Genomic DNA, 13964 nt, shown 5'->3' with positions numbered 1-13964 from the left:
ACTTGGAAAAGCTTTAACGTACTTACTTGTAATGTATTTGTATCCCATACTTTCAGAGTCTTATCAAATGAACTTGATGTGAACATGCCAGTGTCATGAGGATACCACTGTACGGTCTCCACACTATATTTGTGAACATCAGGGTGGCTTCTACAAAACAGCAATCAAAATTTAGAGATAACTGATTTACTAGAGTTTCAAAATGGATACCATATTAACAAGTTGTAGTTTTGGGAAGAACGATAAAAACGGCCAAACCTAGATTACTTGCCATGTCCTAGCTGTCTAGAGAAAGAATATGTAGGCATCTCTAGTTTTAGGTGCCCACAGTGTGATGTGGAGGCCTGCTTCCTACTAAGGATCATAAAATGAGACTTCCTATTTCTGTATGAGAGCTTGGACGGATCAGCCAACTACGCTGGACTGCTTCATGGAAGAAACTGATTTTTCCTTACTGGAAGAGATACCTACTTTGGTTTTGGACTTGCTTTTCTGATCATTTTATCAGCATTATCATTTAGAATTGTTGCCTCATGTATCTCCATAGTGTCCCATACAGTATGGCTTCTGATTAAGAACCTCACTTCTACAGCACAAGAATGTGACAGGTAGATGCCCATGGGGTTCACTACTCTTAGGTAGCTCATAGCCGATAGAAGCATGATCTGTTGAAGACTCAGTTATGATATCAGTTACAGTACACCACCTGTGATGATGATGTGCTATCCTGAAGGATGCAGTTTATGCTCTGAACTAGTGATCAACACAGTATGTGTCCTCTATTGAAACTTAACTCAAAGACACTGGATGTTTAAAAATACTTATGATGGTGGAGGGACATCTGAATACCTATTAGATACTTAATGTCATTAATTATTTTATATGTGAGACAGTGGTAGTGGTGTTATGCTTCTAAAACATTTTTTATTTTTTAGAGATAAAATTACAAATGAAATGATATCTTTCTGAGATTTGCTTCAAAATAATCTTCAGAGTAGGTGGGTGGGTAGGGTAAAGATGAATAAGATTGGTTATGACTGATAGCTGCTGAGGCTGGGTGACAGGTACACAGTTCATTATACTACTCTCTATTTTCATACGTATTAAATATCCATAATAATATAAAAGTAAACAGAAGACTATTTCAACCCAAAACAGACAGGACTGTCATGAGTTCTGATTCTTTAAGCTGAAAGTTTAGATTATAATCAGGATAAAGGGCCTCAAACACATGTGGTGCTACTTGAAGAAATAAGAATATGAAGAAGAAAAGCTTTATATGCCATTTCTGGCCTTGAGACAGCTCCAAAAAACAACTGCAGTACTCATCCATAATTTCTTACTTTCTACGTCATGTAAATATTTTAACCAATTTCCCCTTTCTTTCTTCTCTCTTACCTCGATTATTTTATACAGATTACCTACAAACTAAGCCTACAAATTGCATAATTCTAATATAAGAACACATAAAACTAGTGGAAAATAGACATTATCTTGAACTGGATGTGGTAACTAAATACACTTAGAACCATAGCTTTTTGGGGAAGGGAATAATTACATTTTTGGTCAAGTAACAGACATTTGCATTAGTTTAGGATGAAACTTACTTTTTTAAAGGAAGGGTAAGTACAGTAAGAAAGGTATATACTGATATTGGACAGCCAAATGGGTAGATTGTAGTGGACATGTGCTCTTTTCTTGACTGAACATTCAAAGTCTTCCTTTTGGGGGAAAATCCCCTTTATTGAAAGGCAGGGCCTTGCCTCTTATTACAGAAAGCAAGAGACTCCACATATGGCTCAGCAGTAAAGAATCCACCTGCAAAGCAGGAGATGTGGGTTCAATCCCTGGGTCGGGAAGATTCCCTGAAGAAGGAAATGGCAACTCACTCCAGTACTCTTGTCTGGAGAATCCCATGGACAGAGAAGTCTGGTGGGCTAGTCCGTGGGGTCGCAAAAGAGTCAGACATGACTGAGCGACTAAAACAACAACAAATAACAGAAACAGAGAGATTCCATATATTCTCTTTCTCTTGCTCTGGGCGGCGGGGGGACAAACGTGTTCTGGGCTTAATCAATCCTGCCTGGGACTCCGAAACTCCAGCTAGTAATGCAAACCAGGGATATATTAGCAATTATTCACAGTTGTGGAGTCAAGAGTCTGTGTTGGTAATATGCAGCAGATCCCAAACTCAGTTGTTCGTGTGGTATGACCTTGACTGTGTTCTCGTATCCTGGTTTCTCTTATTTTCTGCTCATTTTCTACATTTGATTCTTCTACCTTCCTGTCGTTATGTGAGATATTAAATATCTTTCCAGTAAATTTCTGCTGAAGATAAAGAGAACTGGTTTCTATTTGATCCTAAGAATCTACACAGAGATTATTTAATTTCAAATAAATCTTTAATGTAGTGATCACAAATAAAAGTTCATTTATATTTTAGATTTTAAAAGAGTACAAAATATTATATCAATCTCCTACTATGTGTGATATATCATTCTCCTTAACATTTAACAAAAATTTGACCACAAGAATCTTTTTGGTGCTCAAGAATAAACATATTAAATAAAGCAAAAATAAATATTAGGAAACAGAGTAAGCCACATTAATTTAGTATCATTTTTATTGAAATTATTTTTTAAAGTCAGATTATAAAGTCTTTGGATGTAAAATGCTACTTTAACTCATTTTGTAAGGATGTTTACTATATGCCCATTTACATTCAAACTGATAGTTTTGAAGACAAGACTGAATCTAAGAAGAAAGTCATAGTAAAGTAAGATTGATGTCCTAAAGCATTTACTTGACCTCACGTACCAGAAAAGCAAATCACAGCCACTAATGGAATAATATTATATAGCATGTGGTATATATGAAGATACTATTTTACCGTATAACAGATTAAACAATGTTAAAATAACAGCTAAGATAAAATAAGACAAAGATGAATTAAACTAATTAATGGCTGCCTTACACTTTAGAATTTACATCTTTTGTTGCTGTTGTTGCTGTCTGTTTGGTGGGAGTTGAGAGAGTATAAAACAGTATAAGCATCTTAGAACCAAGTTCCAGAGTACTTGAGGCAGTATCTTGTTTTGTACCAAGTGTATCTATAATTATACTGCTTCCCACTTATATAGTGGTTTTACAATTTTAATGTGCTTTTTGAAGATAATATTTAAGTCTCATAGAAAACTTACAAGAATAATAGGCCAAGTATAATTATCTCTAAGACAAAATAGCTCTGTCAGAGGCTCAGAGAAATAGTTTCCTTAAATCTGTATTTCCAAAGTGAAGTGTCAGAGCCAAGAAATAATCATAATTCTCCTCACAAATATTCCACGAACTTATGTATCTATTCTAGCACTTTGGAAACAGCTTTAATACATAGCAGTTGCTGCTATTAATGTTCATGAAGTTTTTTCCTCTTGAAAACATTTTTTCAACTCTTATTCTCTCTGTTAATTCAAGGTCTGCTTAAAACCAGATCAAATATAGGAGACAAGAAAGAATTAAGTGATGACTAAGAACAAATTAAAATCGTAAAACACTTTATTAAACAGCCAAAAAAATTCAAGGTAGAAAAGTATGTTAAGTCAGGCAGCTTTAAGTAAGTAGGTAAGAGAAAAGGGGTGTGTGTGTGTGTGTGTATGTGTTTTGTGTGTGTTTTGTACTGGCTAAAAGCCAGTACATTATGGCTTCTGGCTATTAATCTTTTTCTTCTACTAATAATAGTTGAAAATACTAATTTGTGTTTATATTTAGCTGGAAAGACTTAAATGAATCTTATACTAAGTACTCTAAAAACTAAAATTAGTTACTGAGGTGTGCCATGTAGGTGGAGAACAAAAAGACCATAATCAGAAGTCTTAAAGTCCTTTTGAAAACTGATACCCAAGTTGTTTTGGAGAAGTCATATGTTAAAAACAGCAATATCAAAGAGACCTGAAGACACATTTCTTCAAAGAAGACATACAGATGGCTAACAAGCACATGAAAAGATGTTCAACATCACTCATTATCAGAGCAATACAAATCAAAACTACAATGAGGTACCACCTCACACCAGTCAGAATGGGCTTCATCATAATGTCTACAAACAATAAATGCTAGAGAGGGTGTGGAGAAAAGGGAACACTCTTACATTGCTGGTGGGAATGTAAATTGATACAGCCACTATAGAAGATGGTATGGATACTCCTTAAAAAGCTAGGGATGACCCAGCAATCCCACTCCTAGGCATATACCCTGAGGAAATCAAAACTGAAAAAGACACATGTACCCCAGTGTTCACTGCAGCACCATTTACAATAGCCAGAACATGGAAACAACCTAGATGTCCACTGAGGATGAATGGATAAAGAAGCTGTGGTACATAAATACAATGGAATACTACTCAGCCATAAAAAGGAACGCATCTGAATCTGTTCTAATGAGATGGATGAAACTACAGCCCATTATACAGAGTGAAGTAAATCAGAAAGAGAAATATAAATATCGTATGAAAGTGAAAGTCAGTTACGTGTGACTCTTTGAGAACCGATGGACTATATAGTCCATGGAATTCTCCAGGCCAGAATACTGCAGTGGTAGCCTTTCCCTTCTCCAGAGGATCTTCCCAACCCAGGGATCGAACCCAGGTCTCCCGCATTGCAGGCGGATTCTTTGCCAGCTGAGCCACAAGGGAAGTCTTAAATATCATATACTGACACATTCGACACATACACATGGAATCTGAGGAGATGCACTGATGAATTTCTTTTCAGGGCAGCAATGGAGAAACAGACATAGAGAACAGACCTACGGACAAGGTGGGAGGAGAGGAGGGAGAAGGGGAGATGTACGGAGAGAGTAACACAGAAATTTACAAACAACGTAACAGATGGCCAAGGGGAATGTGCTGTATGCCTCAGGGAACTCAGACAGGGTTCTGTGACAGGCAGAAGGTGGGTGGGGAGGGAGATGGAGGGAGGCTTGGGAGGGAGGGGACATGGGTGAACCTATGGCTGATCATTGTCGATGTATGACAGAAAACCACAAAACTCTGTAAAGCAATTATCCTTCAATTTAAAAATTTTTTAAAAAAAGCAATATTTGAATTTCAGTTATTACTTTCATGAAGATGTCAAGGGATAACTACGTAAATATATCATTTGAACAATTTGCTTGAAACATTCATATTTCATGTTTTGCATTTGATGCAAAAAATACTCAAATGTTTATAAATTCATGAATTACATTTTTAATACACACCTGCCAACGGAACACACTGCTTTACACGTGTAATAAGGTTGTCTGCTGGAGTTCTCAAGATCATAAAGCACAATCACACCATCTGAACCACCTGATAACATGCTAATAATAAAAAAGTTCAAATTAATTTATCATTTATATAGTTCATTTATTTATGATTACATATTTCTGAAAATTACTGATCCACAACTCTCAAATTTATTATGCCCATAAATACAGAGTAAATCTTCATTAGCAGACTACAATAAGCTAAAATCTTTAATCTAATATTTGTGGAAAAACAAAAATAGATTTAATCTGTGATCAGTTAAAATTTACCTTCAAGATACCAAAATGAACAGAAGAAACAAGATGGCAAAAGATATTCCTTATTTAAGAAAGTAAGACATTACAAAGTCATTTTAAATGTTCCAATTATAATTGTGTTAAATGAAAATGGAATCAGACAGACCAGTTATTACTGATGGAATATTACAGATATTACTATCCGACTGACCCTGGGCAAGCTACTTCACTTAAGCTTGTTCATTTACCAAAAGGGGAACATTTTCACCTAAATCATAAAGCTGAAATAAAATCGTATGCAAAAACCTTTTACACTGCCGGCAAAAAAAATAGGGCATCAGTAAGTGTTAGATTCCTTCCCTCCATTATAAACTCTTTTACTTCAACTTATTCAACTTTGAGCTTCTACAATATGTTAGGCATTATACTAATACAACTGTGAACAAGACAGACATGATTCCTGACTCCCCAGCTTATAATCTAGTAGAGAAGACACACAAATCTATTAATTTAATCTATATATCTATATATGTAAATATTTATGAATCTATAGAAAGTATTGTTATTTGCTAATATTATTGCTCACCATCAATTCTGGTGCAACTCTCTATTCATTCTTGTTCTCTGATTTAATTCTCTGGTAGATTCTTAAGCAAGGACTAATGAGAACGATATTCCTTGAATTCTTGTATATTACTAACAATTAGTCCTTTTGTACTTGAAAATCAGTCTGGTTGGATATAAAATCCTTGACTCACATTTTATTTCCTTGAACACCTTAAATAAGAAACTTCACTTCTTTGAGCATAAAGCTCAAAATCAAAGCCTGTGGTTACAATATGGTTTTCTCCCCTTATATGTAGTTTCTGATTTTGTTCATTCTAATGCTTTCTTTAGTCTTCATTCCATTCTCTTCCTTTGGTTTCTTCTCTGGAAACTCCTCTTATATGTATGTTGGATATTCTTTGCCTATCTTCTACATATACCTGATTCTCTTGACTCCTTTTCCTATCTCTATCTCTTTTTGATTTTTATGTTTCCTCTTGTATTTATTTGCTTCTATTTCTAAGGTATCACCTCTTGTACTTAACTTTTTTCCCTAATTTTTCCTTGAGTTTGATCATCTCATTTCTCAGTTTTTCTAATTATGTTATTCTTTCATACACTGTATCTTTTAAAAATGACTTTTAGCTATTTAAAAAATATTAGCTTACAGTTCTTAGCTATTTTGTGGACATACCTTTCTGGCACAAATTTATTGTTTATAGGAACATTATTTATTTTCTATGTTATTAAAATAATTTTGTATGAACTTTGACCTTAATCCTATTCTTTTGCACACTTTTATATGAAATTAATTTTCTTAAACTTTTAAAAGGGAGGCTTAGTTTGCAATATTTAAAATTCATATCTCTTAAACATCTTCCTTTTTAAAATAAGACGTTCAGAATACGGCAGCTAATTTTCAGAGATTTCCTAGTTCTATTCATCTCTCCAATTTTTATTTGGCTCATCTTTTTTCTTTCTTTCTATCATTCCTGTACTTCTCACTTTGGATTCTATTCCAAACAGTTTCTCCTCAACATAGGGTTCATCCATTAGGGCATCTTTAACTGGTTAGCTAGAGAGATTATAGGGGCTAGATTACTCCAGCCCCTTTGGGTCTTACTGTGAACCCCTTGAACATCAAGAGTACACAATCCTTTCCCAGTTTCAACTGTTGTAGTCAAACTGACTTGCTGAGCTTTCAAGTAGTCAGTTACTCTGAAGTTATCAGGTCTACTAGGAGCCCCCATGGTTTTTATTACCCCGCCTGGTATAGATGCTGACACCACACAGATCTTGTAGTTATCAGTGTGTTGCTCTCATTCATCTGTATTTTGAGGTTTGCAGGGATATCTGACCACTTATATTTGTTATAAGTAATCATTTTTTTTTTTAAATTTTGCCATCTTTAGTTTCTCTGCTATTATAGTACAATGTAAGGAGCTTGTGCCAGAAATGATCACACTTCTTTCTTCACTGAGAAAGTCTCACTACAAAAACATTCTAGCTCATCAAAACTGTGCTTAAAGACTTAATTTACATTTTAGTACAAGTGCCTTATCTTGTTATGAACTAGTTATAAAGGGTTCATGAAATAGCACCGTGTCCAGAAGCACTGAGTTATAGACATGTTTTAAGAAAAATTCAATAGATACGTAGAACAATTAGGTTAATTTAAAAGTACTTCTTCAAAGTTCTTTGTTCAAACAGTTCTATATCTGACTGATGATAGGGCAGTAAAGCTACCCTGAAGAGTTTTTTTTCAATTTTCAACATTAGCTTCATTACAAATTTTGTGGGTTGGTTATTCTAATTGTGTATATCCAGAAATCTTTGTAAAGTTTATCAACTACAGCTTTTTTACTTTATTTTTAAAAAAATGCTGCAGCTTGCTTGGAAACAGTTGTGAGTTACATGTGTACCATTTCTAATTCCAAAAACATTTTGCTGAACATGTGAGCTTTGTAAAACACTGTGTGTTTTTTTCTACCACAGCACTACATGTATTCTCAATGGAAAAACAACTGTTTTCAAAGTTCAACTTTTAAACTTAATTTAAATAGTATTTATAATAAGGTCAGATGTTTCACCTTTGCTAGAGTGACTTCCAAAAGCTTTCCTTTGATTACATTAATTGGGTGAAAATAAGAAAAAAAAAACAACCCTGAACATTACTGTAATTAACTGACTTTGTAGTTGAAGTATCTAATGGCAATGATGTTACTTAACTTTAAGGTAGTTGCTAAATATGAATAAGTGTTTTGAGCAAGTTATATGTGAGTTGATTTTTGTGAGAAAAAGAAGACCTATATTTAATTTTCCATTAAACATCCATTTTGCTTTTTATTTCTCTTTGCTGCCAAAAGCGTTTAATGCAAAATACAAGTCTTAGCAAACAATGAAAACAGCTGTAGATTTTCACTATGCAATAAACGGGGAAACTACCATAGTAAGAATCTTGACTTTTCTGTATATGCTCTGCAAAGACTCCTTGGCCTGTCTTTCTCACACATATTTAATGCACATATAATCCATAACTTTCCACATTTCTCACTAACTCTCCCAACTGGTAGCCTACTGGATTCATGAGCTTTACAGGTCAAACAGCTGATCACTATCCCACCAGCACCCAAGGCCAAAAGAAATCAGCTATCCCTTGCTGCTTATGTCAGGATTATTTTACAAGCAAATGTCCCACAGCTGTCCTTGATTGAGAGGTAGTATGTTCAGCCTGGAAAAGGTTAGGAGAAAAAAAATGATCACGTGTCATCTTTTACATTTAACCATGTGTTAAAGTTAGAATTTGTTCACTGTACATGTTTCTCATATACCAGGTGAGACCATGACAGAAGCTGGAAATTAAAAAATTGAATTCTATTAAACTTACCCTGGCTTATTTTAATGTAAATAATAATACCTTATTATAATACAATGATTTGGGGCAAATGCTAAACAAAACATAACAAGGCACACTTCTTTAATTACTTTTATATTTGTCCTTATCGAAGGACAAGGGTTTTGAACATTTTGGTAAAAGTAATGTGGGGTAGATGAGCTTTAAGTGGGTGGGGGTGTGTGTGTGTGTGCGGTATATGCATATTTGCATTTTTCAAAGCACTTCAGCTGTTGTGTGGAAAACGGATTGAAAGTATAGGTGATAATGCTTTTGATTAACAACAATGGTGGCGATCATTTATAATATTAATCATATTATACATATTATCGTAATTAATCTTCACAACAAACTTGTTAATTAGGTATTGTTCTTACATTGTGTAGCTAAGGCAACTGTGAATTAGAAAGGTTAGACAAATTGCTCAAGGCCACACAGCTAATAAATATAAAGCCAGGAGGAACTCAAATACGAGTCTGGTGTGCTTCATATACTTCTGCTGCTTATATTTGTTTTCCCACAAGACTATCTGAGAGCAGCAACTGTTTTGAAATAGCTCCTAAAGACACACCTCAGCACTTACATGCTCTCTGCATCAAAACAAAAAACAAAATTCATTATTTGTTGATTTAACAATGAATATATTTATATTAAAGTACTTTGGAAATACTTATTTGGCAACATTTCATAGGTTCAATGTTCCGTATTTATTTGAAACTAATAATGCCAGATTTAAATGTGACAAGTTAGAATTTTTATTAATTTTTATGAAATTTTACAAAATTAATCTGAAAGCAAGATTTCTCTGGATCTCACTTAGGAACAAAAACGATTATATAATAAACTTACTATCTCCCTTCAACAGGCTCAATGTCAAGGGTGTTAACTCCACTGCAATGGATCCTTTCAACATCTCTGTCTTTGTTTAACTCCAGTCCCAAAACCCTGAAAATATATATATATACAAAAATTAAAAGGGAGGGCACACAGAATCCAACAACACATCAGAAGGATCATACACTATGATCAAGTGGAATTTATACCAGGGATGCAAGGATTCTTCAATACATACAAATCAATCAATGTGATATACCACATTAACAAATTAAAGAATAAAACCCATATGATCATCTCAGTAGATGCAGAAAAGGCTTTTGACAAAATTCAACACACATTTATGATAAAAACTGTCTAGAAAGTGGGCATAGAGCAAACCACCTCAACATAATAAAGGCCATATATGACAAACATACAGCAAACATTATTCTTAATAGTAAAAAACTGAAAGCATTTTCTCTAAGATTAGGAACAAAATAAGAATGTCCATTCTCACCACTATTATTTAACATAGTTTTGAAGTCCTAGAGATGCTAATCAGAGAAGAAAAAGAAGTAAAAGGAATCCAAATTGGAAAAGAAGAAGTAAAACTGTCACTGTTTGCAGATGACATGATACTATACTTAGAAAATCCTAAAAATGCCACCAGAAAACTACTAGAGCTCATCAATGAATCTGGTAAAGTTGCAGGACACAAAATTAATAAACAGAAATCTCTTGCTTTCCTATACACTAACAATGAAAGATCAGAAAGAGAAATTAAGGAAACAATCCCATTTACCATCACAACAAAAAGAATAAAAAACTTAGGAATAAACCTACCTAATGATTGTAGCCATGAAATTAAAAGACGCTTACTTCTTGGAAGGAAAGTCATGATCAACCTAGACAGCATATTGAAAAGCAGAGACATTACTTTGCCAACAAAGGTCCATCTAGTCAAGGCTATGGTTTTTCCAGTGGTCATGTATGGATGTGAGAGTTGGACTATCAAGAAAGCTGAGCGTCGAAGAATTGATACTTTTGAACTGTGGTGCGGAGAAGACTCTTGAGAGTCCCTTGGACTGCAAGGAGATCCAACCAGTCCATCCTAAAGGAAATCAGTCCTGGGTGTTCACTGGAAGGACTGATGTTGAAGCTGAAACTCCAATACTTTGGCCACCTGATGCTATGACTCATTTGAAAAGACCCTGATGCCGGGAAAGATTGACAGCAGGAGGAGAAGGGGATGACAGAGGATGAGATAGTTGGATGGCATCACTGACTCAATGGACATGGGTTTGGGTGAACTCTGGGAGTTGGTGATGGACAGAGAGACCTGGCGTGCTGCGATTCATGGGACCGCAGAGTCAGACACAACTGAGCAACTGAACTGAACTGAAGGAGGCAAAAGATCTGTACTTAGAGAATTATAAGATGCTGATGAAAGAAATCAATGACACAAACAGGTGGACAAACATAGCATGGTTCTGGATTGGGAGAATCATTATTGTGAAAATGACTATACTACTCAAAGCAATCTCCCAATTCAATGCAATCCCCATCAAACTACCAATGGCATTTTTCACAGAATTAAAAGAAAAAAACTCTACAATTTGTATGGAGACACAAAAGACCCTGAAAAGCCAGAGCAATCTTGAGTGAGAAAAATGGAGCTGGGGGAATCAGGCTTCCTGACTTCAGACTATACCACAAAACTATATTAATCAAGACAGTATAGTACTGGCACAGAAACAGAAATATAGGGCAATGGAACAAGATAAAAAGCTCAGAGATATACCTCATGCATGTATGGCCACCTAATCTATGACAAAGGAGGCAAGACTATAAAATGGAGAAAGGACAGTCTCTTCAATAAGCGGTGCTGGGGAAACTGGACATCTACCTATAAAAGAATAAAATTAGAACATGCTGCAATACCATACGCAAAAATAAACTCAAAATGGATTAAAGACCTGAATGTAAGGATGGACACTATAAAACAGTTACAGGAAAATACAGGCAGAATACTTCTTTACATAAATCATAGCAAGATCTTTTCTGATCCACCTTCTAGAGTACTGAAAATAAAGCAAGACAAATGGGACCTAATTAAACTTAAAAGCTTTTGTACAGCAAATGAAACCATGAACAAAATGAAGACAACCCTCAGGATGGGAGAAAATATTTGCAAATGAAGCAACTGATAACCTTCAGACCATACAAACAGCTCATGGAGCTCAATATCGAAAAGCAAACAACTCAATAAAAAAATGGGCAGAAGGCCTAAACAGACATTTCTCCAAAAGAGACATACAGAGGGCCAACAAACACATGAAAAGATGCTCAACATTGCTAATTATTAGAAAAATGCAAATCAAAACTACAATGAAGTATCATCTCATATCAGTCAGAATGGCTATCATCAAAAAAAATTACGAACAATAAATGCGGTAGGGGGTGTGAAGAAAAGGGAACCCTCTTACACGGTTGGTGGGAATGTAAACTGGTAAAACCACTATGAAGAACAGTATGGAGGATTCTTAAAAAACTAAAAATAGACCTACCATATTACCCAGCAATCTCACTCCTGGGCACATACCCAGAGAAAACCATAGTTCAAAAAGATACATGCACCGAATCTTCATTGCAGCACTATTTACCATAGCCATGACATGGAAGCAACCTAAATATTCATCAACACAGGAATGGATAAAGAAAATGTGTTACATATATACAATGCAATATAACTCAGCCATAGGAAGGAATGAAATGGTGTCATCTGCAGAGAAATGGATGGACCTAGAGACTGTCATACAGAGTAAAGCAAGTCAGAAGGAGAAAAATATCATATAATGTCACTTGACTATGGAATCTAGAAAAATGGTACCGATGAACTTATTCATAAAGCAGAAATAAGAGACAAAGATGTAGAGAACAAAGGTACAGATACCAAGGGGGGAAGGGGCTCGTGGGATGAATCAGGAGACTGGGGTTGACACGTACACACTGCTACGTATAAAACAGACAACTAATGAGAACCTACGGTAGAGAACAGGCAACTCTATTCAGTGCTCTGTGGTGACCTAAATGGGAATGTAACCTAAAAAAGAGAGGATACAAGTATACACATAACTGATCCACTTTGTTGTACAGCAAAGACTAACATAACATGGGAAAGCAACTATGCTCCCCCCAAAAGTAATTTAACAGAAGTGGGGGGGGAGATAAAACTAAACAACAGGAAAGCAATTTAACATTAAAATGTCCTTATTTCACCAAAATTACATGAAGTTAAAAATGGCTTAAATACAATGCTTAAATCTCCTAACATACATCCAAGGATATTTATAGATTATTAAAAGCCTTATACAAATTTTTGAAGTCTTAAGATTATTAACAATTACATGTAAAGAGTTTCTCCTGAAGCATTATCTTAATTATCTTATGTCTTATTTAAAGAGTGTATTTTGTTCATTTTAATTTAGATATCTAAGAACCTGAAACACATTTTCATAAACAAAAAGCTAAATTCTTATAACTTAAAAACTTAAATGAGGACATCTAGTGAACAAAAGCTTAAATTACAGTTTTAAAAAATTTCCCTGAATTGTTTCCTACAGCAATATAAAATGAGTATGTTCAACTCAATAAATAAGCATATTTAAATAAATAAAATTAAATATAAATAAAAGTGATTAACAAGTACTCACACAAGTTAAGATTAATGAAATTTCTGATATTCAGTAACTATAAAACATCATTACCCTGGTGAGGACATAAAGATTAAATGAGTTAAAACATAAAAAGGGCTCATAACAAGGCTCAGCACACAGTAAGTGCCTAGTGAATGTTAACTATTAGAACCTGTCTCAATCTTTTGGATGTTAAAAAGCAATTAGGTTAATGTAATTAAATGACTTCTACATTCATTATTGATCAAAATGAGCTAATTTAAATGAGATTTTTTTTCCCCTTAGACTTATTGAAAAATAAATGAATACGTAACACTGATAAGCTTAAGATGTACAGCATGATGGCTTAATTTACATACAGTGAGAAATGATTACTAAAATAGGTTCAGTTAACATCCATCATCTCATACAAATACAACAAAAAGAAAAAAATTTTAAAAATTTTCTTTGTGATGAGAATTATTAGGATTTACTCT

General features: G+C 34.5%; 1 protein-coding gene across 3 annotated transcripts in view; it reads right to left on the bottom strand.

The window, feature by feature from the left end:
• Positions 1–13964, bottom strand: part of ERCC8 (ERCC excision repair 8, CSA ubiquitin ligase complex subunit) — a 57029-nt gene that overhangs the window by 37906 nt on the left and 5159 nt on the right. Inside the window, exons 2-4 of one of the 3 annotated variants that reach the window (XM_061129742.1) lie at positions 9827–9922; positions 5254–5355; positions 27–150 (exon numbers count right to left, since the gene is read on the bottom strand). In XM_061129742.1, the coding sequence (XP_060985725.1) occupies positions 27–150; positions 5254–5355; positions 9827–9922 (322 nt within the window). Of the gene's footprint in view, positions 1–26; positions 151–5253; positions 5356–9826; positions 9923–13964 lie in introns of those variants that run through there. The other 2 variants (XM_061129744.1, XM_061129743.1) reach the window with 2 other exon arrangements.

Source organism: Dama dama, chromosome 25 (genome assembly GCF_033118175.1).
Source record: "Dama dama isolate Ldn47 chromosome 25, ASM3311817v1, whole genome shotgun sequence".
Lineage (NCBI taxonomy): Eukaryota > Metazoa > Chordata > Mammalia > Artiodactyla > Cervidae > Dama > Dama dama.
The sequence above is the reverse complement of the archived record's forward strand: the minus strand, read 5'-3'. Positions and strand labels throughout refer to the sequence as shown.